At 47.8% G+C, this 26,276-nt stretch overlaps 2 protein-coding genes, 1 long non-coding RNA gene and 1 gene segment (V, D, J or C); 3 read left to right on the top strand and 1 right to left on the bottom strand.

The window, feature by feature from the left end:
* Positions 1-221: 221 nt before the first annotated feature.
* On the bottom strand, positions 222-20,171 carry LOC106042879 (uncharacterized). Its single transcript, XR_001211349.3, has 3 exons — positions 19,127-20,171; positions 5,186-5,275; positions 222-490 (listed from the first exon to the last, which is right to left on the bottom strand). It is a non-coding gene; the product is annotated as an uncharacterized lncRNA (long non-coding RNA).
* LOC136790084 (uncharacterized) lies at positions 13,730-15,914 on the top strand. Of its 2 annotated transcripts, none has more exons than XM_066992215.1 (3): positions 13,730-14,711; positions 14,831-15,458; positions 15,540-15,879. In XM_066992215.1, the coding sequence occupies exons 1-3, from the start codon at positions 14,669-14,671 to the stop codon at positions 15,742-15,744; spliced, it is 876 nt and encodes a 291-aa protein (XP_066848316.1). In that variant the 5' UTR covers positions 13,730-14,668; the 3' UTR covers positions 15,745-15,879. The 2 variants fall into 2 exon arrangements, with proteins under 2 accessions (XP_066848316.1, XP_066848315.1); XM_066992214.1 differs by having other exon boundaries at positions 13,740-14,711; positions 14,831-15,447; positions 15,540-15,914.
* On the top strand, positions 16,014-16,917 carry LOC106029682 (T-cell receptor gamma chain V region V108A). The gene is made up of 2 exons (XM_066991001.1): positions 16,014-16,206; positions 16,304-16,917. The coding sequence occupies exons 1-2, from the start codon at positions 16,137-16,139 to the stop codon at positions 16,915-16,917; spliced, it is 684 nt and encodes a 227-aa protein (XP_066847102.1). The 5' UTR covers positions 16,014-16,136.
* On the top strand, positions 17,513-18,295 carry LOC136786306 (T cell receptor gamma variable 8-like). The segment is given in 1 exon segment: positions 17,513-18,295. A coding segment is annotated over 1 exon segment (499 nt).
* Positions 20,172-26,276: the final 6,105 nt, after the last annotated feature.

Consider the following 26,276-nt stretch of genomic DNA (forward strand, 5'->3'; position numbering starts at 1 on the left):
TGAGAAATAAACACAATATATTTTCACTATATGTATTTATGCAGCATAATTTCACAGATCCTTTTAAATTAAGATATATAATGTATCCTGTATCAAAAAGTCATCTGTAACTTATGTTTTCCAGTGCTGTGTCATTAAAAATAAACCTTTGATCCAAAGAAGCTGTTTCATCTGTGGTGCTTTTGAAGTTTTGTTACAAAGAATTTCACATAGTTCACGTGTTGTATTAGAGAATCTAACCTTAATTTAATAACTCTTTTTCCAAAGAAAAATAGCATAACAGGCGTACCATCTAAATTCTTGCTCTCAACTTCAGTCATGGCCAGGGCTCCAAAATGCTCAGCGCATCTCCTAGCTGCTCCTCCTGGAAATGGACTCTGGCCGCCAGCTAATATCTGTTCACATGCACAAGGTAGCTTGTCTGCGCTTGACTGTCACCCAGCTGAAGATTGCTACCTCTTACTCATTTTTATGCTTGTCCATTTATCTTCTGTGAAAAGAAAAATCTCCATAAATATGCTCTGTTCTGTTTGCTGATCCATGAAAGCTACAACTATTTAGGAACACCTACATTTTTTTTTAAGCAATTCAGTTATATTTTGTGATGTTTTGCTTGTGGGCTCTTTTTATGTATAGGCGGTTTCTACTCCAATTTGTCAGATTTCAGTTGAAGAAAGATTTTTTTATTGCTCTGAAAGAAGAGCAAAGTAGTTTTCTTTCTGTCTTTCAGAGTACAGTATCTTTCCAAAGAAACTCTGTTGATAACTGTGTTTTATGGAGAAGCTGAGTGGCTCAACTGTGGTAACTGGGATTTTGGCTTTAAAATGTCACAATGAGCAATCAGAGTTTCAGGAGGTTCTTTTAAGAGCTGCTGAGCGACTGTATGAGAGAGGCAGATTTTGGATATTGCCCCTCTTTAAAATTCAAACATTTGCCTTAAATCTGCAAGCAAGGCTGTGACGGATCTAGAAGAATTTTCCCCCGTGTCCTACAAACAGGAAGGGGAAATCCAAATTTTCATTCTCTCAGCTGAGGCACTGTTGAAAAGTGCTTTTGCCAGTTCAACCGTCCTGCTGAGGAGTGAGCAGGCAGCTGCCCTCACTGGCTGCCAGACTTAGGGGCTTTGTCTTTTAAGACAGAACAAGCAATTGCTTTATGAGACAAAAAGCCCAGGAGATGCTTGGAAGGGAATTAGAGGTGCCTGAGACAGAGAGGAACAAGGAAGGGAGAAGTGCTATAAGTGGCTAGGGGACAGACGGACATCTTGGATGTGGGGGGAATTTCTTATGAGAGAAAAACAACTCTATCTTAAAGTCCTTCTGAAACTACCTTCAGCTGAAGACAGCTGCACTGCCCTTCTAAGCAGGAAACAAGAAGGACTACATAGTGCCTGCAGTTTTCAAGGGGCAATCATAGGAGTCACATAGCACTGTTTGCTGCAGCTCCCTCTTGCTACTCCAAAGCCAATCGATATAAGCACAGTCCTCAGAGGAGTCAATGAGAAGTATTCTAATTTGCACAGTCCTGAACATCTTGCCTTTTCTTCCAAGATTGTTGACTTTTCCTGGACTGTTGGATGAAGTAAAGTACGCCACACCTGCTGTTAGGAGCTGGGAGATGCTCCTAAGGTATGGTTTATTTATCAGACAAAAGTCAAGTACAAACAGGTGATATATACAGAACGGTGGTACTTAAATATACACTCTTAGCAGTCTTTCTGAAGCTAAGTCAAAGGTTTCAAGAACTTGAAGATATATTTCAATATAGCTGTCAGGTCCCACAAGACATATTGTTCTCCAAGAAGGATTATTTCTAATTTTGTATGATAATCTAGTATTAGCAGTTCCCAAAATGGAACTGTCATCATCTCCAAGGTGAAAAATCCTGGCATATTTGAGGATCAGGACAATGAAATAGAATCTGTTTAAATCAGGGCCCATGTGAACCTCATGAATCTAAACAGGGCCAAGTGCAAGTTCCTGCACGTGGGTTTGAGCAGTTTCAAGCACAAATATAGTCTGTATGGAGAATGGATTGAAAGCACAAAAAAGCAGAGGGCAGCAAACAGCTGCCTTGCATAAGCACGCATCTCACCGTCAGAGTTTCAGAGTTTCAGGAGGTTGTGGGAAGCTCTTTGGTTTTCTTTTCATTCCTTTAACAGGTTTGGCAATCAATAGTGATCCAGAGGCAAGAATTTATCCAAGGGAGCATTTGTTTTTGGTGTTGCAATAAATTCCAAATTCCAGTACACCACTTTGAGGTGGTCGTAATAACCTATTAAACCTGATTTATGGTGCGAGTGATGACCTTCAGGCCACAGTTTCCTGCTTACCTAGATCTCAACGTTGCATTTCAGTATAGCTGCTGTACAGATCACACATGCAACAGACCCACATTGGACAATGGAGCCTCAGTTTCCCTGCAGATGCTATGTGGCCACTTCTCTGACAAGAGCCTACAATCAAGTTGGACCATCATGCATAACAGCCATAACACTAAGAAGCAAAGAATGGTGTGATATCCCTACAGCATTTCTTTACCCAGTGTTGATTGTGTGCAGTTATCTTTATGCCCTTTTCTTGCTAGAAGTACCGAAGTCAAATTCAATATGCTTGACCTTGATTCTTCTAATAACCTTTTTACAGGTCAATATGCTAAATTCACTGGTAAGGGGTTTGCAGTACACGAGATGGTATAGAGATGGGAAAGGTCTCTGATATACAGCGAAGGGCTTTCATGATCAGCTATGCTGCTTGATCTTTGTTTCTTCAATCCACCACAGTATAAAGACAAATGTAATTGCAAAAACCATCAGATGTCTACTCACTGCAAGCAATGTCATTATTTACTGGCAATAAGAAGAAGCAATGAAAATGTCCCAGCAGCCATGCATTGCACATGATGCGTGTATGATTTATGTGCTGCAGGTTACTGTGGATATAACACCATTCTGGCATTAAGTATGTCTTCATATCTCACACATGCACCTTGGAGCCACAAAGCAAATAGACTTCTTGTGGGAAGGATGAGGAGTATTATTAATGTTATCTTTAAAATTCCTTGCAAAATTTCATACACTGAGATGATAGATGCTAAAGGAAGGACACTGATAGCTAGCCATAATAATAATTTTCTTAATTTTCCCTTCTGAAAGATGAATAGAAAACTAGCTGGTGAATAGAAACATTTATCATTTGGGATTAACAGCTGTTTCTCATATTTGATTCTTCTTATTCTAGTTTCCTAAGACAATCAGACTTCTCTCTCAGACACTTTTATTTCTGCAGCTCCTGAGATGATCAGTATGAAATAAATGTATTTCTCTGTGATTTATAGAAGATTATTCATGGGCAAGCAAGGGACTTTTTTTTTTTTCAGTATGTACTGCTGTTACATACCCTCCCCCCTGCAGTTGTATTAGCCCAGAAGTACTTTCCCCCTTTGCTTGGACGTTTCTGATTAACACACTACATTGAACTTGGTGAATTACTGAATTTCATGCTTTCAGGGTGATTGTAAAGCAATATCCCATCGTGTCTTGATTTCTCTAAAGGCTTATTTATGCCTGAGACAGCACATACTGCTAACCTTCTACAGCAACTATAACTTCTAATTTTACATGAAATGAACCCTTGGAAGATCAAGGGGCCCCATCTCCTGGACCTGCAGTCTGGCTTTGCACAGTGTGGCCTTGGAAGTAAGACAAAGTAGCAGAAGATGGAGGAGCATCTCAAGTGAGTGAACTAATAAATTGTTTATTTGCAGCTTGTCTATCTGGTTTACAGCCTTTCATGAATAATGGAAAGTGCACAAGATGAATTATGCTTCTGTCCCATTCCTCCTCCTCCCTATCCTTTGTTCCACCCCTTCCAGAACTCAGAACTGGATACATCTGTCCCCAAGAGAAGAGGGCGGGGAGGCTGTGGGGTACGGTCCTCCTCAGACTGGCATTCCAGGATGCTCTCTTTACTGCCCTGATGCCAGGAAGACATGAAGTAAATCATAGTCTCTTTAAGACCATGTTTAATGAAAATTTTTAAAAGTGTCTTGCTGACTCAGGGAAAGGGCACCAAAAGCATATCACTATGATGGGTAAGATAAACGGTTGAGGTTGGCGAAAGAGCAGTCACTGGCTGTAGGTGCAGTTTGCAAGGCTGGACAGGCAAAGTATGAGCAGCCATTTGGCCGCTTGAAAGCCAAAATAGGATTTTTTTATTGTTGGCTTTTAAAAGAGATTTAAAAGATCCGTCTTTTACTTTTTGTATTTAAAACAATAAGGTCACAGTTGATGATGCACCACTTAATAAGCCAAACCCTACCTACAGAAAGTAGTTAGTTCCATTAATTAAGCAAGGTCGCATTTCTGAAAGCAATGCAAAAGAGCATGAAGATGTTTTTCCATCCCCTGTAATGAGCAGTGTTCACTGCTAGTTCTGATGTGCTCTCTGGTGGCAAGATGTTTGCTGCAGCTGAGGGGACTGCAATTGACTTGCTCCAAGAAAGCCAGTGAGGCCACTTTGCAAGGGTTTTAAACTCCAGCTCTTACTGGACTAAAGTAACTGTGTTCATTTAGAGAGGAATTTTAGGAAATGGCATGTGATCTTAGCCCAGGTTCAGAATAAGAAAATATGAAGTGGGGTGTGTTTGGGGCTCATCATCTCCCTAAATGTGTATTATATATATGGTAGTCACTTTTCATATAGTCATCTGTTAGGTCTTCACCCATGTGATTTCATCCCTGATACTGCCTTTGTGTGGTCCCTGTCTCCAGCAGCACAGAAGCATCATATGGGGAAAACTGTAGCACTTTCCAAATGGGGTCTCCTGTAACCAACAGGAAGACCTTGTAATTAACAATAATTTGACAGAGCTGAAACCAGTCCAAAGGGAATTGCTTCATATTCAGATGCTTCAAAGCAGCTAAAGGAAACTTTAGTGAAAGAATATGCTTAAGACATTAGTAAAAGTACCACTGTGCAGATCCAGGACTTCTGTCCAGCCACAGCCACTAAATGCAATGCAGGGAACAAAGCAACATGTAGCCATCAGAACTGTGGTCTCCAGGAGTCAGAGAGACCCACATCTGTCAAGGAGGATTGACCTCCTCTGCCCTTATGGGGATATGCTGCAGTCCCAGCACTCAAGGCCACCATCAGCCATTCATTCATAGTGTGCATGTACTAACCTGGGCAATACAGCTCCTAATACTCCAGGGCTCCAAAATTCTTCATAAGCTGTCGGAAGAGTAGGTCCAGCCTGGTTCTGGGTGGCTCTCCTGGCACAAAGCACAGAGGAACATTAGCTTGCTTGTCTACCTTTCATAAGAAGCGCCTCATGGCTGCTAAGAACAAGCACCAAAGTCCTATACATACTCAACCTGGCTTCAAAGGAGAAAAAAGGTTGGGGGGTCTCTTTCGGTGTTGTCAGAGCAGAGGCTTTGGTGCACCCGAAGCTAACCACAGGTGACTAATTGTGCCTGCGTAGTTGGCTAGGCAGACTGTTGCTAGCACGATGCGTAACTGGAACAAGAACACCAAAGCCCCGAAAGGTATGTTACTTTAAACTTCAATTATTGAATTTCCAAGGTATGTGCTATAAAGGAGGGGAATGTACTTCAGGCTTTCTATACCTGCATTTCAGGCAATTATACAGAAGAAGGCCAAACTCTATATAAAAACTTTGATTTTTTTTCTTTAAACAGGTTGAGCTGCGATAGAATAAATAATCTAGCTGTGTGTCAGTGAATAAAAAATAAATAAATAACAAAACAAAACACCATGTAATCTCAAGGAATAACCTGTGTGTGCTAAGATAAAATTGCTAAATGAGAAGGTCATGCAAAAATTCTCTGTGTCCAAAATCCGACAGAACCCATACATGGCACAATGCTGTAACTCCCAACTCTCTCTTGTAGAGACATAACTGAAAGTGAAACTTGTCTGTAGTTGTTCATAGTGATTCAAAACACTCTATTTTAAGCCTATAAGATACATGTTTTACAGCAGAAGCATGCTGAGGATCTTTGTGTATCTCCTAGCCCAAGACTGAACATCACACTGCTGACTATTTAGAAAGTAATCATGAAAATAAAAGTGACTGGTGCATAAATTCTTTGCTTAAACCAAACCAAACCAAAACAACAACAACAAAACGAACAAACAAACAAAAAACAGCATATTATAGGCGTTCTCCGCATCCATCCATATTTACTACACAGCTGCTCATAAAGGACTTTTGAGGGTTTTACTCCTTCACACCAGCAGAGGGTGGTAGATGCTAGAATTTGTACTGACCGGTCTAGAGCTGTCATTTGATTGAATCTTAAGATACGAGTTTATTTAAAAGTCTCATTATCCAAACTTGGCTCATAGCTGCAGGCACACAGGGCAAATTCAGTGCAGTAGCAGATGAAAACCAGCCTTATGTACACAGTGACCGGCTACTTCAGCATGCAGGCAAATGAAGATAGAAAAGTGCATTAGCTGCACCCTAACTCATTGCTGCAACATATCTGTGTATCTCATAGGTATTAAAACTCATGCTATAGATCAAACCAGAGCAGCTGCTCATGGAAAATCTGCACTGAGTAACAAGTTACTCAGCGGATTGAACTCAAAGACGCAACATTAGGGTAAGAGAAGAAAGTAATTCTCTATGCTACCTCTGCTTAAAATAACTTTATATTCCACCTGTGTTTAAATAATCAGCCAGATTACTAACGATGAGAAAACACTTTAAAACCTGCAAATGGCCTCATGTTCTAGCTCAGTGGCATGACTTTGATCTGTAAAGTCAGCTTCCCTGATAACTTTCTTACACGTCTACTCCTGTCTTTGCTTCTGTCCATTCACCTACCCATGGCTTGCTTTCCCTGGGATGACTATTGTTCCTATGAGTTAGCAGAGCACTGTGTTATTTGCCAGCTGAAACAGCACTACTAAATGAACGTTAGCAGTCTTTTAATGTTGGAGCGCTCAAAACCAGCAGGCCAGTTGCTTGCAGGGGGCTGTGCTCAGTTCCCGTCCGTGGCTCTTGAGGATACAAAAATACTGCACCAAATCACCTTTCACCCTAAATGGAATCCTCAAAACAGACAAGGAGGTAGAGAGTGGATGTAGGGATATACTTATGTAGGATTAACCCCTGTAAGTAAAACATTCCACCACTTTTCTACACTGCCTGCTCAGTTTGTGTCAGCAAAGCAGCATAAAATTCATAGTATTCCTACTTTGTGTTTTTTCTCTTTTCCAAGAGGTCTGAGACAATAATAGCAATAGCAATACTAATAGCAATAGCAACAACAATAGCAATAGCAATAGTAATAATACTGCCAGGAAATGTGAGGTTGTGAGGTGAGGGTTTCAAACAAATCTAATCGATGCAGGGTTTCTGGTCAAAAGACTTTTCCTGTCACGTTTCTCTCCTCCCACCCCAGCTTTTCCTGGAGTAAGAAAGAGCTCACACATGGCTGTTATCATTCCCATAGGGTTTCCTCTACAAGATGGAGGAGAGTTAAAGCTGGAGCTGGGAATGGATGCCAGTAGGAGGCAATGCAGAAGTCCAGTAGAGCAGTGTTGGGAGTTGGAATTAAATTCAACACAGTGGTGTCAATTCATGAGTTGTGTCAACTTTTCAAGGAAATTCAGCACGCAGTCTTTATGCTTTGAAGACCTGTTCGCTCTTCTGGTATATCGAATGGGAACTAATGTGCCATTTTATCCATTTTTCCCCTCTCATAAATATCAAACTCTTTGTAGGTCTCCCTTTCAGTGGAGAGAGGCACCCACCTTCTCCACAGGTTTCACTCCATGGTCACATGACCTCTCGTTCCCCCTCAGGCCTTGTGTGTGCCTGTGTTCCCTTTCACAGTCAAAGCCTGAAACTTTCCAAGAGGCTTGAAGCAATAACAGCTGTTGAATCTCCACATTTTAGTATCGGAGGCTTTAGGAGTTTGTCTCTCATCTTGCTCTTTCAGCCCCAGAGTACTCATCGCCTGGGAGCACACAGTGCTGCTGGGCCCTTGAGGAGCAGCAGCAGAGTCACAGCAGGCTTACTGGAAACCTTCTCAGCTTGTCTCTTCCCCTGTAAGTACATATTATTTTCAATTTTTAAAATGTTTTTAAAGGTTCTGGTCATTGTTTATGTAGAACAATGTGTCTGATGCCCTGTAGTATGACATTATATTCCAGAAAGCAAGAGTTGCCCCACTGTGCAGAAACTAGGTAACAAAAGACAAAAATTAGGTCCACAGGTTGCCAGAAAGGTATATAGCAAGCTGTGCACTGATTTATCATGGCTACAGAAGAGCTATTTACTTCTCAGACAGTGTGGCACATTGGTATAAGTCTTCTCCCATCTGCACCATCAGTGATGCACATTGTCCGTGAGCCAGGTGTGCCCCCTGTGAATCTTAGCTGCGCAGTCCCAGCAGGATGTTGCTGCCTCAGTGTAGGGGCATATTTCTAGTGACTGCCTCCTCATCACTGCTCTCTCTTACTTCTTTCCAGATGTGCCATGGACCATTAGCCTACACCTTGCCAATAGCGTCACCAGATCTTCACGTTGACATGCATTCTGCCTCTCTTTTTAACAGGAAATTAAGCCACCACTGTAAAAAAAAACATCACCTGCCTCCACCAATTCATTGCATTGGGGGATGGGGGGTATCAGCACATATATTATTAAATTTCTTTCTCTCTCTTTGAGTTGAACTATACCAGCACCTCTGAACTTCTCCTGAGGAGCTGTGGCAGAGTTAAGAAAAATTACAGGCTTCTTGAAAAGCCTGCAAGCTTGTCTCTTGCCTTGTAAGTCAGTCTTATGTATGAGTTATTTCTAATTGTCTCAGAATATATTTCATCTTGGTTTTACATTACTCTTCCATTTGTCCCCCAGCCTAAATATACAGTTCTGTATCAGTGATGTCTTATTACCCAAATCCCAAGCTCAAATGACACTTTGCAGATAACTTGCAGACAAATGGCTTGGTTCTGCTGTGTGATGGCTGGTGATTGTGTGCAAAACAACCCGCACACTGCAGCTAAGGCTTGTTGTTTCTCCTCCTCTGTGCACTATGCCTTTGACAGAAGTGGGGAGTAAAGCTCAGTGCCCTTTCCTTGTGCAGGGGGCACCTGTGGTCTGAGGATACTGCTGTGTCCCCCCTAGCCAGGGATAAGGACTTCTTGCTGCATCCCCACCCCTGCTGCTTCCTCCCTTCTCTCCCACCCAGTGTGCTCTGGGTACACCTTCATCACAGCCCAGCCACTCCCAGGGGACGCTGCCTAATTTACCTCCAAAGTAAACCTATGTCCTCTGGCACCAAAAGTTGCCTGAAAACCGTCCTCCACCCCACCACAAAATATAAATTGGACTACTGGTTTCTCCAAAAAGAAATATCTTGTCTACACATGCAAAGACACCTGTGTGCTGCTGATGCACAGGTGGGACATCCAAGCCAGCGGGTGGTATTAGTGTCACGTAGGACTACACACAGCCATTTCCTTAGCCTTCTGCCATTTCTCCACAAAAACTACTGCAAAGATGTGCTTGCAGAGGAAACAGCCCCACAACACCATGAATGTTTTGTGTAGAGACATTCCAGCTTATTTGTCTAGACATTGGAAAACAGCATCACTGCCCCTTCCCTTGGTCCTTGTGGAGAAGACTTGCTAAGTAAATCATTTCCATGCTGATTTATCTCTCTGTCTTTGCCCACAACTACTGATTTGTAGTAGGTGATACGGAGCTCCAAGCATGGGTCCTGCTCTTCATCAAACCCTCTGTGAAATTGTCCCTTGTCCCTTGGAGCTGTAAGCTGAAGTAAGGAGACAATGGCTGATGAAAAAGAAGAGCAAGAGAGCTATAGTACCACAAGACTTAATACCAGGCTTTTAAGAGCTGCTGAGCGACTGTATGAGAGAGGCAGATTTTGGATATTGCCCCTCTTTAAAATTCAAACATTTGCCTTAAATCTGCAAGCAAGGCTGTGACGGATCTAGAAGAATTTTCCCCCGTGTCCTACAAACAGGAAGGGGAAATCCAAATTTTCATTCTCTCAGCTGAGGCACTGTTGAAAAGTGCTTTTGCCAGTTCAACCGTCCTGCTGAGGAGTGAGCAGGCAGCTGCCCTCACTGGCTGCCAGACTTAGGGGCTTTGTCTTTTAAGACAGAACAAGCAATTGCTTTATGAGACAAAAAGCCCAGGAGATGCTTGGAAGGGAATTAGAGGTGCCTGAGACAGAGAGGAACAAGGAAGGGAGAAGTGCTATAAGTGGCTAGGGGACAGACGGACATCTTGGATGTGGGGGGAATTTCTTATGAGAGAAAAACAACTCTATCTTAAAGTCCTTCTGAAACTACCTTCAGCTGAAGACAGCTGCACTGCCCTTCTAAGCAGGAAACAAGAAGGACTACATAGTGCCTGCAGTTTTCAAGGGGCAATCATAGGAGTCACATAGCACTGTTTGCTGCAGCTCCCTCTTGCTACTCCAAAGCCAATCGATATAAGCACAGTCCTCAGAGGAGTCAATGAGAAGTATTCTAATTTGCACAGTCCTGAACATCTTGCCTTTTCTTCCAAGATTGTTGACTTTTCCTGGACTGTTGGATGAAGTAAAGTACGCCACACCTGCTGTTAGGAGCTGGGAGATGCTCCTAAGGTATGGTTTATTTATCAGACAAAAGTCAAGTACAAACAGGTGATATATACAGAACGGTGGTACTTAAATATACACTCTTAGCAGTCTTTCTGAAGCTAAGTCAAAGGTTTCAAGAACTTGAAGATATATTTCAATATAGCTGTCAGGTCCCACAAGACATATTGTTCTCCAAGAAGGATTATTTCTAATTTTGTATGATAATCTAGTATTAGCAGTTCCCAAAATGGAACTGTCATCATCTCCAAGGTGAAAAATCCTGGCATATTTGAGGATCAGGACAATGAAATAGAATCTGTTTAAATCAGGGCCCATGTGAACCTCATGAATCTAAACAGGGCCAAGTGCAAGTTCCTGCACGTGGGTTTGAGCAGTTTCAAGCACAAATATAGTCTGTATGGAGAATGGATTGAAAGCACAAAAAAGCAGAGGGCAGCAAACAGCTGCCTTGCATAAGCACGCATTTCACCGTGGCTTTGTCACAGCCACCAGGGCTCTCCTGCCAAAGAAGGGCCAGCTGCACCTCTTCTCTGAGGCTGAGCAGACCCGCTGGAGCTGTTCCAAGCAAGAGTAAGACAGAAGTCACCAGGAACTGGCCCACAGAGCTTCCAGAGCAGGCTGTATTTGCTAGGGAAGGCTGGGTAAATGTCCTTCTGGGACAGTGTGGGGTCCGAGGAGAGGAGAGCATCCTGGGGACAGGCAGGATGTGTGCGCTCACCAGGAGATACAGGTGAGTCTGGGCGAAAGGTACCATAAACACACATGAACAAAATAACTTCAGAACGAAACTTTTAGGTCCTTTCTACATTCTTAATGCTGTGGTCTAGTTTGCCAGAAAATTTAAGCAGCAGGAACCCCCTGTCCATCCACCTCACCCCTCCCAAACCAATGGTAAGGAGCTGAGGCACTACCCTTGGGTGTGCCAAATGAGTCATTTCCTCCCCAAAGCTGTTTGACTCCTTCTCCTCCTGGAGGGCTTTATAATGTTCCTGCCCCTACTTCAGTTCCACGGTTCACCCAAGCAGGCAGCATGCTGCTGCTGCCCATCCTGCTTGCAGCTTCTTCTTGGTCCCATAAGCCCCATTCCCTTTCTCCTCTCCATCCCGTGTGCAGAGAACACAGACCCTGCTCCAGACTGCAGCTATTTCATGCCCTCACCCATTTTCTCCCCATTCCCTTGCAGGTGGAGACGCACAGGCAGTGTCGGTGCCAAGCCCGGCGATGCGGAGGCAGATGAAGGGCAGCTCAGCCATAATGGAGTGCCAACTGAGCAGTGATGACACTGTGCACTGGTACAAGCAGCTTCCCGGAGAGCCGCCCAAGAGAATACTGTATGTGTCAGGAAAGACTCCTACGTTTGATGACGGCACAGATGGACGAAAGTATCAAGTGTGGAAACATGCCTCTAAACCCCTCTATAGTCTCACAATAGATTTCTTAACCCAGAGGGACACTGGCATATACTACTGTGCATATTGGTATTATTATCGAGGCATCACAGCGTTAGATGGGCCAAGATAAACCATACAAAAAAGCACTTGGCACTCTGAACCACAAGCTCTGAACTCTGCCCAAATGCAGATACTTCCTCATTCAGCCCTGCTCTGATGATTTTCTGCCAGATTTTCCAGATTCACACATCTCTCTAATATGCAGAAACTCCAAGGCCCCATCAATTGAGGGCACAAAACTTTGCTGTCAGGATGAAGACTTGGGCGTACAGAAAGCACTCACCTGGCAGTGAGCACAGCCTGTCTGTGCCTCGTGAACAAACAGTAGCTGAAGATTTATATTGTTTATTAGAATCCATGAAACAAGCAGACCAATATATCTCCATACATTTGGTACTCTCTCTTGAAATAAGTTGTGTGTGTGAAACAAGGAGAGTAGACTGCATGATTTGGTAGACTTTCCTTCCCATTTCTCTGCTGTCTTCCTTGGCATTTCAGTCCCTACAAAGTCCTACAACAGACCAGGAACTCCACTTTTATCATCATAGTTTCTCCCCTGAGGTTTCCAGAAGAGAAGTGAAGTCCTCAGCCATGGGCTATGCCTCCAAGAAACAGAGACAGACGGCAAGGAGATCGTCATTAGGAGTCAGCATGGATTCACCACGGAGAAATCATTCTTGACCAATCTCGTACACTTCTACAATGAAATGACCAGCCTGCTAGATGAGGGGAGACCAGCGCAGGTAGTCTGGGCACTTCATTAAAGCCCTTGACACTGTCACCCCTAAGAGCCTAAGGGAAAGGCTGCTGATGTGATGGGCTGGAGGAGGAGACAGAAAGATGGGCTGAGCAGTTGGGCCCCAAGGGTGGTGATCAGAGGTGCAAAGTCCTCCTGGAGGCCATGAACTAGCAGTGTACCTCGGGAGTCAGTTCTGGGTCCAGTACTTTCTAACATCTTCCTTAATGCTTTGGATGATGGGACAGAGTGTACCCTCAGCACGTTTATTGACAACACCAACCTGGGAGGAGTAGGGGATACGTGGGGAGGGTCATGCTCCATCCAGAGGCACCCCGTCAGGATGGAGAAATGGGCTGACAGCAACCTCACCATGTCTGGGAAGGGGCCGTGCAGAGTCCTGCTCCTGGAGAGGAACAACTCTGGACAGCAGAGGGCCAGCCAGCTGGAGATCAGGTTTGCAGAAAAGGCCTTGGGGTCCTGGTGGACACCAAGTTGACCAGGAGGCAGCCATGTGCCTATGCTACCAAGATGGCTGTCAGTACCCTGAGCTGCATGAAGCAAAGCGCTGCCAGCAGGCTGAGGGAGGTGATCCTTTCCCTTTGCTTGGCGCTGGGGAGGCCCCACCTGGAGCGCTGGGTCCTGCTCTGGGCTGCATGGCATTAGAGAGACATGGCATGAGTGCAGAGGAGAGCCATGAGGAGGATCAGAGGGCTGCAGCACCTCTCCTATGGAGAGAGGCCGAGAGAGCTGGGGTTGTTCAGCCTGGAGAACAGAAGGCTCCAGGGAGACCTGAGAGTCTATGTCCTATGAGGACACTGAGGTAGTGCAACAGGCTGCCCAGAGAAATTGTGGATGCTCCATAACTGCAAGGGTTCAAGGCCAGGTTGGATGGGACTTGGGGAAACCTATTCTGCAGGGAGAGGGGCCTACAGGACAGCTCTTTATGAGGGAGTATGGTGATAGGACAAGGGTAGTGATGGGAAAAGGTATAACAGTGTTAAAATAAAAGAGAGTAGATTTAGACTTTGGGAGCAGTGGGGGAAATGTGAGGAGGGTCATGCTGCCATCCAGAGGCACCTCGTCAGGCTGGAGAAATGGGCTGACAGGAACCTCGTGATGTGTGAGGGGGGACATACAGGGTCCTGCACCTGGGACATGTTTTCTGCTTTACTTTCCCACTCTTTCTTTCCAAGAAGTGTTTGCTCCTCATCTCAGCTTCAAAACCAAAACCCTGCAGCTGCGCATTTCCTCCCCACGCAAAACCACAGACCAGGCGCCTACTCCTGGGGATGCTGCTGTGCTTGCTGCAGGTTGATCCCCACGAGCTGCTGCAGTGGGGGCAGCACAGGCACAGGGGCATTTTGGCACACCGCAGCTGGGTGGCCAGGCTGAGGCAGCAAGAGGAGGTCCCTGACCGGGTGGGGACATGCCTCCTGCCCACTACAGGTGACCGCACACACTCAGCGCCCACCAGGGTGGCCTCTGGGCTGGGAGCTTCACGCCCTGATGTACGGCTGGAGCTGCTCTCACTCCCAACCCCTTCTCAGCAGCTCTGACTCAAGTTTCCACGTGCCACGCTCCTTGGACTTCCCAGTCTTTCTCACGTTTATCTGAAGAGGAGATGGGATGACAACCTCCTCACCAATGTGAGCATTCCCTGGTCTAAGTCCTTTCCCAGGCTGCAGTGGGTTCTCTGCAAACGTAGCCCCACACAGTTGTGCCCAGAGCCATCGCTGGAGACGTCTTCTCCTCCCACTCAACCCTGTCTCCATCTGGGGCCTCTTTCACTCTCCTCTGAGTCTCAGCTGAGCGGGACAAGCAAACATGCTGCTGCTGGCAGCGCTTGTGGCCACCGCTGCTTGGTCTGGTAAGTGTTTTTTACCTTCTACTTTTCCTCACAGGCAAACGTGGTTGCACTAATGGATATTTTCACAAGTCACTGATTGCCAATTAATAACTTAATTTCTACTTTTTTTTTTTTTCTAGATGGATTTGCACAGGAAATTCCCTTACAGACCCCTGTATCCATCACCAAATCTCAAGGAAGTACACGTCTGCTGTGTCATTTTAAACATGTCTCTGAAGATTTTGATAATACCATCATACACTGGTACCAACAGAAGGAGAATAAAGCTCCAGAGTGGATGTTCTACATTTCAACAGGGACAACGAAAGCAGATAAGAGCTTCCAAGGGCACAAGTATGCAGTTGAAAGGGTTTCTGACCAGAAAATTTGTACTCTCATAATAAAAAGTATAGTTCCAGATGACACAGCTACCTACTACTGTGCCTACTGGGAACCCCACTATGGCAGAAACCCAGCGATCACCTCGACAAATACCTGCACCTGCAGGGAGGTTCCCACGGGCCCAAGGAGACCCCAGGCACCCCAGGAGCTGGAGCCACGCAGAGGAGCTGCCATTGGGTGCTGGGTGCCTGAGCCACTCCTTTCTGCCCCTCAAGTGCCTGATCCCTCCCTCCCTGTCGCCGGGGACGGACGCACGCTGCCCGGGCCAGTTCACGGAGGCAGGCTCGACGTCGTGCCACGCGCATGCTGCCGCTGCCGCTGCAGGTGCTTCTGGCTGCCGCTGCCCTTTGCTGCTGTAAGTCTTAGGTGCGAGCTGCGGGGTCGGGGAGTGCTCAGGGGGTCGCCCCTGCTGTCACCACAGCGCTGTTCCTCTGATTTCCCTTACAGATGGAGCTGCGCAAAGCCTCCGGCAGCCAAAACCTTCCGTGCGCAGAGTGGCGTACAGCACTGCGCGGATCGAGTGCCATTTCTCAGGGTCAGACTTTACGAATGCCTACATTCACTGGTACCAGCAGAAACCCGGGGAAGCCCCGCAGCACCTTCTGTACGTGGCGACAGGGGAGGCTGTTTTCTACAACCAGTCCTACAGTGAAACTTTTGGGGCCGAGAAGAAGAAGACGGAGCCCACCTGTACTCTCACAATAAGAAGAGTCACAAAGGAGCAGGAAGCCACCTATTACTGTGCTTACTGGGAGAGCACAGCCGTAGAAAACACTCTAGCAGCTGGCACACAACCCTGGCTGTGCTCCCCACCACAGGCAGGCGAGGGCTGCAAACCTCACCTGGCTGAAGACTCCTGCTGGCCTGGCTGGGCGCACCTGCAGGGGCTCCCGAGGGTGGAAGACGTGGAAAAGAACAGCCCCCACATACTTTTTAGCCTGCCTGCAGCTGCCACAGCCTCATTGGACGTCAACAAGACAAGTGGTTTCCGCTGCTCGGATCCGCTTGGCCACCACTCGACTCTGGCCCCGAGCCTGTTCCCGCATGGAAGCCCTACGGAGGGCAGCGACCACGTGGCTGCTGAGAGCTTTTGTCCTGGCAGCTGCTTTCTCTTGTATGTGCCCTGCTCACCCTGCTGCCCGCACATCCCGGGGGAAGCTCTGCTGCTGTTTCAGCTTTGCATTCCCAATTTCCCTCTTGCTTTCCCACAGGTGGCCCTGCACGAGCCTTGCAGCAAAGCCCGGTATCCATCACCAAGCCGGAAAGCAAAACGGTGCTCATCACCTGCCATGTCTCTGTCCCCGACTTTGACAAAGCTTTCATTCACTGGTACCGCAAGAGGCCTGGGGCAGCTCCCGAGCGCGTTGCCTACATGGCATCCAGGCTCTTTCTTGGGAACGAGGCCGATGGGGGGAAATTCAGCATCGAGAAGGACCTGGACAAATCTGTCTGCACCCTGACGGTGAGCAAAGTCACCCTGCAAGACGCTGCTACCTACTACTGCGCCAGGTGGGATGCACAGCAGCAGAGAGCCATAAGCAGCCTGCACAAAGATGTGCTTCCCTTCCTGGACCACACCCTGAAAGTCCCCAAAACCTCAAGGAACGTGCCCGCCCTGCCTCCCCATCAGCCCCGAACCCATCGAGCACACTTCTCAGGCAGCCGGGCACCAAAGGCGCTTCGGGGCTGCCGTAGGCAGTGCAGATGCTCGCTGTGGCTGGTACCAGCAGAGAAGTCGTTTCAGTTCAGCAACAAAAAGGGATTTCCCCAGGTATGGCAGGAGAAAGAGAGAACAGGAAGAAGAAAAACCTGGCTGCACATTTAGCACTGAGGTATGAGTCGCACCTCACAGAAGAGGGAAAGCTCAGATTCCTGTCACAACCGTACAAGAGCAGAGTGCCCCTATCGAGCTGGAAAACACTTTTTGGATGGCTGGAGGGAGGCGGGGAGAAGAGAGAACAGGAAGAATTAAGACCTGGCTGCCCTAAATAAAATAACAATTGGACAACAGAGATGTGGGAATCGGTTCCGTTTTCTCTCCAAGGGAAGTAGCAGTGACCTGGTCTCTGCAGAAGGGCTATCAACAGCATAGAACAGATGCCCTACTTTGCTCTCCCAGATCATCGTTATTTTATGCTAACCCACTCTGGGGTCTAAAACATCTGAGTTTCCTCGTATAGCCCCCAGCATTTGCAGGTGCTACCCTGGGGCGCAGCATCACACCTCACCTGCGACAAGAAGAACCTGCAAGGGCAGCAGGCCTGCTTCTGAGCTCCCAAGGGGCTGCCGTGCATTTTCCTGGCCTTTGGCATTCAGATGGTGCGACGGGCAGTCACTGGACAGCCTTCAAATGCATTCAACTCCACTGTCTTGCTTCTCCTTCCTTGTGTTGGCCATGGACCTTAGGAAAAACCTCTGAGCCCAGGTACTGCTTAGCAGCTTCCAACTACTCTGTAAGCAGCAGTAGGTTGCTCCAGACTATAAAAATCCCTTTATAAACGACCGCTGACATTCAGCAGGGCTTGGCGGAGCTGCTTTCCTGCAGCATTACCTGCCTGCTTCCTGGGGCCCCTCTCCTGAAGGCCCCCAGGCGAGTCACATCCTCTCGTCAGGCACAGCCCCCTGGCCCTGCTGCAGAGGCAGCATTTTTCTCCCACAGCCAGCGACGAGCGAGCGCCATCAGGATGCTGCTGCTGCCGGTCCTGGCCCTGGCTGCAGCCTGGTCGTGCACGTTCCCCCTCTCAGGAGGGCAGCGTGTGGAGCAGCGGCAAGCGGCTCTCGTCCATACGGCTGTGAGCAGGCGGCTGACAGTGCTCGTTGTATTATTTTCTCTCCTTCTGTTCGACGGGCAAGCACAAGTGCTCCTGCAACAGCGTCAGCCATCTCTCACCAAAAGGACATCTACGACTGCAGTGATTGATTGCAAAGTCGAGGCCATAGGTAACTTCCAGGCTGCTTACATCCATTGGTACCGACATATACCCACCAGGGCTCCTGAACGGCTTCTGTATGTGACCTCAACAGCACAGATTAATTACGACAAGGATTCCTACAAGGACAAGTACCATTCTTCTAAAAGAGGCAAAAAATACCTGCACTCTATCGGTCAAAGACACACGTGAGGATGATGAAGGTACCTACTACTGTGCCTACTGGCAGTCTCACACAGCAAGAAGATCATAGGCAGCCTGTACAGAAAGGTGGCTGCAGCCTGAGTGGCAAGCTTCCTCTCAAATGCAGGGAACCAACGTTACCTTCCTGCACCCACCTCTCAGCTCCTAAAACGTCCCTCCTGGGGCGTCCCTTCCACTGAAGGAAGGAAGTCTGAAGAGTTGACAAATAGAACAGGCATGCAGCACGCTGCAGCCTCAGCGGGTGCTTAAACAACTCAGCGGTGCAACACCGCTTACACAATCTTTGCTGAAGGTGGATGTTTTCCCACCATGGTCTGAGCTAGCAAAAAACAAGGAAAGGGCAGGGAGGGAGCACGGAAGGGGCATATTTGCAGTGAAGATCTAACCTGGGAGCCCTGGGCCACACATGGCCAGCCGGCTGGAAAGCAGCTATGCAGGAAAGGACCTGGCTGGATGTCTAGCGAAGGAATGAGAGTAAACATTGTGCCCTTGCTGCCAAGATGGCTGTCAGTACCCTGAGCTGCGTGAGGCAAAGTGCTGCCAGCAGGCTGAGGGAGGTGATCCTTCTCCACTGCTCGGCACTGGGGAGGCCCCACCTGGAGCGCTGAGTCCAGCTCTGGGCTCCCCAGTACTAGAGAGAAATGGACATCCTGGGGACAGTCCAGTAACGATCCATGACGATGATGAAGGGACGGGGGCATCTCTCCAAAGAGGAAGGCTGAAAAAGCTGGGACTCTTCAGTCCAGAGAGCCCCTCAATATCTACAAATCCCAAGAAGGGGGGGGGGTGTAAAGGGCCAAGAGTCAGGCTCCTATACGTGGTGCCCTGTGAGGCAATGGGCACCAACTGAAATTCAAATGAAATGAAAATAAATCTGAGCACAAGAAAAAACTTTCTTACCATGAGAGCAGTCCAACACTGGAAAAGGTTGTCCCGAGAGGAGGTGGAGCCTCCATCAGGACCCACTGGACAGTCCTGGGCCACCTGCTCTAGGTGACCCTGCTTGAATAGGGGTTGGACTTGAGGGCCTTAAGAGTCCCTTGGCAACCTCCACAGTTCCGACATTTTCTGAGCCTGGGATGCAGGGATCAGCAAGAGACCTGCTATTGAATACCGCTGAAATGAACCACCTCCTCTCCCACCCACCCCGTATTCATTTCCGTAAAAAGTTAGATTTGTTACCCAAGTGAAGACCCCACTTAATGCGTAAGCATGTTACTGCTGCCAGCTGTTCTGGCCACATCCATTTGGTCTTGTAAGACCGGGGACTGTGGTCTGTCCCAAATGCTGCTCTCTCAGCCGATCCCTCACGGTCACTCCCTGCCCCTGCTCCACGTGGGGTCCCTCCCACGGGATGCCGTCCTTCCCAAACTGAGCCTGCGGGGGCTGCCCACAGGCAGCAGCTCTTCAAGAACTGCTCCCACATGGCTCCGTACCACGGGGTCCATCCCCCAGGAGCAAGCTGCTCCAGCACGGGTCCCCCACGGGCAGCAGCTCCCCCCAGACTCCCTGCTCCTGCGTGGGCTCCTCTCCACAGGCTGCAGCGTGGAGATCTGCTCCATGTGGGACCCATGGGCTGCAGGGGGACAGCCTGCTCCACCAGGGGCCTCTCCACAGGCTGCAGGGGAACCACTGCTGAGTGCCTGGAGCACCTCCTGCCCTCCTGGTGCACACGCCTTGGGGGCTGCAGGGCTGGTGCTCACACCTCTCTCCAAGCTGCTGTTGTGCAGCAGTTTCTTCTTCCCTTTCTTAAGTCTGCTCTCACAGAGGCATAAACAATGAGGGGCCAGTGGCAGGTCCCTGTCCTTCTCACTTTGCAACCTTTCCTCAGAGGGTGCCCATTGCTGCACTTATTCCTAAGTCTCTGAATTCCACCTAACAAGATTGGTCCACCTTTTTTTTTTTTTTCTTCTAGATGGATTTGCATAGGAAATTTCCTTACAGACCCCTGTATCCATCGCCAAGTTCAAGAAAACTTCACAAATGTCCTGTGAAATCAAAAGCCTACCAACAAGTTTGATAGTACTGTCATAATCTGCCATAAACAGAAGGAGAATGAAGCTCCACAGAGGCTACTGTTCTTTGCAGAAGGGAAAACTTCAGTGGAAAGTGGCTTGCAAAAAGACAGGTACAGAGCTGAAAGGGTTTCTGACCAGAATCAGTGTGTTCTTATGATAAAGGATGTCATTCCAGATGACTCTAGCATGTACCACTGACAAACACTTTGGTGATGGGAACATGGTGCCTGCCATTCCCAAGTATTTCTAAGGAAAAACTCTTCCTGTTCCCCAGTATGCTGCGCTTGCTCCCTGACCACCAGTGCTGCCAGAAGGAGCTTGGGGAACACGTCCCTCTGGTTTGATGCAGGGACTCTCCAGCTGCCACCCGAGGGAGGCACCTCCTCCTCCCATGTGGCACAGCTCAGACTGCCCCGGGGACAGTTTCCTTCTGCGAGTCTTCTGAGAGAAGAAAGAACTCTGAGACAGCTGAGTGGGACAAGCAAACATGCTGCTGCTGGCAGCACTGGTAGCCACAACCGCTTGGTCTTGTAAGTCCTTACTTCTTTATCTTACTTTTCCTCTGCGGGAAAGAATATCTTCCCAAATCCCTGGTTGACAGTTAATAACATCGCCTTGCCTTGCCTTTCCCTTGCCTTTCCCTTGCCTTGCCTTTCCTCCTTGCCTTTCCTTACCTTTGCCTTTCCTTCACTTCTCTTCTCTTCACTTCCCTTCGCTATCCTTCACTTCTCTTCCATTCTCTTCTCTCGTAGATGGATTTGCACAGGAAATTCCCACACAGACCCCTGTATCCATCACCAAATCTCAAGGAAGTACACGTCTGCAATGTCATTTTTAAACATGTCTCTGAAGATTTTGATAGCACTGCGATACATTGGTACCAACAGAAGGAGAATAAAGCTCCAGAGTGGATGTTCTTCATTTCATCAGGGGCAAAAAAAGTAGATAAGAGCTTCCAAGGGCGCTTGTATAGAATTGAAAGGATTTCTAGACAGAAAATTTGTACTCTTACAATAAGCAATATAATTCCAGATGACACAGCTACCTACTACTGTGGCTACTGGTACTCTCACTACGGCAGAAACCCAGTGATCACCTCGACCAATTCTCCCTCGGTGGCTCAACCACAAACGATTTGAAAGACCCCAACTCGCTTCCCCCGGCGTGGATAAGCCGCCCGGCCTCGACACGCAGGCTCTGCACAGCCAGGACTGGCTCAGCACTGAGCCTCTACTCCTTGGAGGGGTCAGCTGCCAAAAGCTGGGAATTTAAATGGAGCAAGTGGCAAGTGCAAAGGGAACGGCGAAAGGCAAATGCCTAACCCAACCTCGGCACTTCCTCTTCCCCTTATTTTGCTCAAGCGTGGCAGGGAACTGGTTGTAACAATGTCTTTACTGGAAAGGGGCAATTTTCCATGCTGCTGTTCCTGGAAATAAGTCAGCATGTTGTCCTGGAGCTTTTCAAAGCCCATACCTTGAACAGTAAACTGAAAGAGAGAGTTTTAACCTGAAGATCAGTGCTTTGGCATGTATTTGTTTTACAGAGGACATTAAGGAAATAAAAAGGTCTCTTTAGGGATAAGGGGTATGGACATGAGGGTTAGAAATTTTATTACTCTGTTTTCTACTGCATTGAATCAATAAATTGCTTTCATCTTTCTTTAACAATCTCCGTAGACAAATGGAGTACTTTCAAAAAAATCTTTAAGTTTTTCTTGGACTTATTATTGCCAGTGTTTTTGAAGTTAACATTTCCTTTGCAATGTGTGAGTAGATGCTCCTTAAGGTCTGGCACAGGTGCAGGTTTGAGCGCGTCTCAGACTATCTTGGGTTTTCAGGAAGAGCTTGGGTAAATGCGAAATTTTAACATGCAGTCAGCCTTAACTGTTTGAGATATAAAACCTTTGGTCAGAGTATTAGATTTGTAAAATTTACAAAAATAGATGTAAATACCTTTACTGACTATTTTTGGATTCTTTTATCCCCCTTCAGTGCAACCTTTGCTATCAAAGGAGAAGTGGCTTTGTCTTAATCATCAAAGCCTTAGAAAACCAAGTAGCTGTTGAAAGGTAATGTAGACTTCCAAGTATTCTATTTTGATCATCTTTGACATAGTTCTTTTTGGCTTGTTTTGAGGAAATGTTAAGACTTATGTGTACTGGGACACCTGAAGTTCATTCCCATGACAGATTGCAAGAAAAAATAGCATACAAAAGGAAAACATTTAGGTCAGAATACTGACATCCATTCCCATTTAAATTTGGTCTGCTTCATGTGGGACCCATGGGCTGCAGGGGGACAGCCTGCTCCACCAGAAGCCTCTCCACAGGCCACAGGGGAACTGCTGTTGCGTGCCTGGAGCACCTCCTGGCCTCCTGCTGCACACACCTTGGGGCTGCAGGACTGGTGCACACTCTTTGCTCTCCCAGCTGATGTTGTGCAGCTCTTCTTTTTTTCTTCCCTTTCTAGAATCTGCTCTCACAGAGGCCCAAACAGTGGTGGGTCAGGGGCAGGTCTCTTTCAGAGCCATCTGGAGCTGGCTCTTACCTGACATGGGGCAGCTCCTGGACTCTTCTCACACAGGCCACCCCTGCAGCCCCCCTGCTACCAAATCCATATTTTGCCCCCACTCACATAGCCACAAACCTCTTTTCCAATAGCAACAGGTTTTCACTTCAGACTGCTTTGCCATGAAGGCAGGAAACTAGCAGCATGGCGTTTAATGATCTAAGAGCTACAGATGCCAAGTGCTTCACCAGGAAATGATTAAAAGCCTTTCTGATGTGAAAGCAGCGCTTCCATCAGGCACTTTTCTCACATTTTGTATTAGGAACAGGATTTTGCAGCTGGTGGGAGCAAGAAGCCATTCTTGGACTGGCAGTCACTATGAGGGCTCAGACCTTTGCAAGACAGACTATTCAGTCAAAACACAGATGAAATGAGAAGAAGATCCCCGTACCTTGCTAGGATTTCTCATAAGCCAGGAGTCAGCCTCTCCCACACTTGGTTTGTCTCCTGATGCAGGGGAAATGACCGGCTTTCCAGGTATTTTGGGTGTTTTCAGGTCCCGCAAAATGACTACACTGACTCTGCTGAGGTCGGTAGTAGCTTGGGTATGGACCCTTTTACATTGTTATTGCTGTGATTTAGTTTGTCAAAAAAAAATTAAGCAGCAGCAACACCCTGTTCCCTGCCCTCCCCATCCCCTCCCAAACCAATGGCTAGGAGTTGGGGCACTACCCTTGGGTGTGCCAAATGAGTCATTTCCTCCCCAGAGCTGTTTGACTCCTTCTCCTCCTGGAGGGCTTTATAACGTTCCTGCCCTTACTTCAGTTCCACGGTTCACCCAAGCAGGCAGCATGCTGCTGCTGCCCGTCCTGCTTGCAGCTTCTTCTTGGTCCCGTAAGCCCCATTCCCTTTCTCCTATCTTTGCCGTGTGCGGAGAACACTGTCCCTGCTCCAGACTGCAGCCGTTCTGAGCCCTCACCAAATTTTCACCAAATTTCTCCCTATTCGCTTTCAGGTGGAGATGCACAGGCAGTGCCGGTGCAACACCCGGCGATGCGGACTCAGGCAGAGGGACACTCAACCAGCATGGCATGCCAGCTGACGAAAGAATACACCGTGCACTGGTACAAGCAGCTTCCCGGAGAGCCGATCAAGAGGATACTGTACGTGTCAGGACAGACACCTATGTTTGATGACGGCTCTGACAGACAAAAGTACCAAGTGAGGAAGCATGCCTCTGAACCTCTCTATAGTCTCCAAATAAATTATGTAACCCAGAGGGATGCTGGCACTTACTACTGTGCGTATTGGTATTTATATCAAGGCATCACAACGTTAGATGGGCCAAGATAAACCATACAAAAAGACACTTGGCACTCTGAACCGCAAGCTTTGAACTCTGCCCAAATGCAGATACTTCCTCATTCAGCCCTGCTCTGATGATTTTCTGCCGCAGGATAGGAAAAACAACAGCCTAGCATGACAACTGCTAAATAGAGGATGTTAATAATCGGGATATTATTTTCAGACTGACACATATCAGTAACATGCAGAAGCTGCAGGTCTCCGTCAATTGAGGGTACAAAGAGGGAACATTGCTCTTAAGATGAAGACTTGGAAGTACGAAAAGCACTCACCTGACAGTGTACACAGCCTGTCTGTGCCTAGTGAACAAACAGCAGCTGAAGATTTCTATTCTTTACAGGAATCCATGGAGCAAGCAGACCAATATATCTCCATACATTTGGTACTCTCTCTTGAAATAAGTTGTGTGTGTGAAACAAGGAGAGTAGACTGCATGATTTGGTAGACTTTCCTTCCCATTTCTCTGCTGTCTTCCTTGGCATTTCAGTCCCTACAAAGTCCTACAACAGACCAGGAACTCCACTTTTATCATCATAGTTTCTCCCCTGAGGTTTCCAGAAGAGAAGTGAAGTCCTCAGCCATGGGCTATGCCTCCAAGAAACAGAGACAGACGGCAAGGAGATCGTCATTAGGAGTCAGCATGGATTCACCACGGAGAAATCATTCTTGACCAATCTCGTACACTTCTACAATGAAATGACCAGCCTGCTAGATGAGGGGAGACCAGCGCAGGTAGTCTGGGCACTTCATTAAAGCCCTTGACACTGTCACCCCTAAGAGCCTAAGGGAAAGGCTGCTGATGTGATGGGCTGGAGGAGGAGACAGAAAGATGGGCTGAGCAGTTGGGCCCCAAGGGTGGTGATCAGAGGTGCAAAGTCCTCCTGGAGGCCATGAACTAGCAGTGTACCTCGGGAGTCAGTTCTGGGTCCAGTACTTTCTAACATCTTCCTTAATGCTTTGGATGATGGGACAGAGTGTACCCTCAGCACGTTTATTGACAACACCAACCTGGGAGGAGTAGGGGATACGTGGGGAGGGTCATGCTCCATCCAGAGGCACCCCGTCAGGATGGAGAAATGGGCTGACAGCAACCTCACCATGTCTGGGAAGGGGCCGTGCAGAGTCCTGCTCCTGGAGAGGAACAACTCTGGACAGCAGAGGGCCAGCCAGCTGGAGATCAGGTTTGCAGAAAAGGCCTTGGGGTCCTGGTGGACACCAAGTTGACCAGGAGGCAGCCATGTGCCTATGCTACCAAGATGGCTGTCAGTACCCTGAGCTGCATGAAGCAAAGCGCTGCCAGCAGGCTGAGGGAGGTGATCCTTTCCCTTTGCTTGGCGCTGGGGAGGCCCCACCTGGAGCGCTGGGTCCTGCTCTGGGCTGCATGGCATTAGAGAGACATGGCATGAGTGCAGAGGAGAGCCATGAGGAGGATCAGAGGGCTGCAGCACCTCTCCTATGGAGAGAGGCCGAGAGAGCTGGGGTTGTTCAGCCTGGAGAACAGAAGGCTCCGGGGAGACCTGAGAGTCTATGTCCTATGAGGACACTGAGGTAGTGCAACAGGCTGCCCAGAGAAATTGTGGATGCTCCATAACTGCAAGGGTTCAAGGCCAGGTTGGATGGGACTTGGGGAAACCTATTCTGCAGGGAGAGGGGCCTACAGGACAGCTCTTTATGAGGGAGTATGGCGATAGGACAAGGGTAGTGATGGGAAAAGGTATAACAGTGTTAAAATAAAAGAGAGTAGATTTAGACTTTGGGAGCAGTGGGGGAAATGTGAGGAGGGTCATGCTGCCATCCAGAGGCACCTCGTCAGGCTGGAGAAATGGGCTGACAGGAACCTCGTGATGTGTGAGGGGGGACATACAGGGTCCTGCACCTGGGACATGTTTTCTGCTTTACTTTCCCACTCTTTCTTTCCAAGAAGTGTTTGCTCCTCATCTCAGCTTCAAAACCAAAACCCTGCAGCTGCGCATTTCCTCCCCACGCAAAACCACAGACCAGGCGCCTACTCCTGGGGATGCTGCTGTGCTTGCTGCAGGTTGATCCCCACGAGCTGCTGCAGTGGGGGCAGCACAGGCACAGGGGCATTTTGGCACACCGCAGCTGGGTGGCCAGGCTGAGGCAGCAAGAGGAGGTCCCTGACCGGGTGGGGACATGCCT

Source organism: Anser cygnoides, chromosome 2 (assembly GCF_040182565.1).
Source record: "Anser cygnoides isolate HZ-2024a breed goose chromosome 2, Taihu_goose_T2T_genome, whole genome shotgun sequence".
Taxonomy (NCBI): Eukaryota; Metazoa; Chordata; class Aves; order Anseriformes; family Anatidae; genus Anser; species Anser cygnoides.

Bases quoted from the DNA above. Each gene is read 5' to 3' on its own strand.
- LOC136790084 (XM_066992214.1), top strand. From the start codon at position 14,669: ATGCTGCTGCTGGCAGCGCTTGTGGCCACCGCTGCTTGGTCTG. The intron at 14,712-14,830 runs GTAAGTGTTTTT...TTTTTTTTCTAG, and splicing joins GGCCACCGCTGCTTGGTCTG to ATGGATTTGCACAGGAAATT. The intron at 15,448-15,539 runs GTAAGTCTTAGG...TTTCCCTTACAG, and splicing joins TGCCGCTGCCCTTTGCTGCT to ATGGAGCTGCGCAAAGCCTC.
- LOC106029682 (XM_066991001.1), top strand. From the start codon at position 16,137: ATGGAAGCCCTACGGAGGGCAGCGACCACGTGGCTGCTGAGAGCTTTT. The intron at 16,207-16,303 runs GTATGTGCCCTG...GCTTTCCCACAG, and splicing joins CCTGGCAGCTGCTTTCTCTT to GTGGCCCTGCACGAGCCTTG.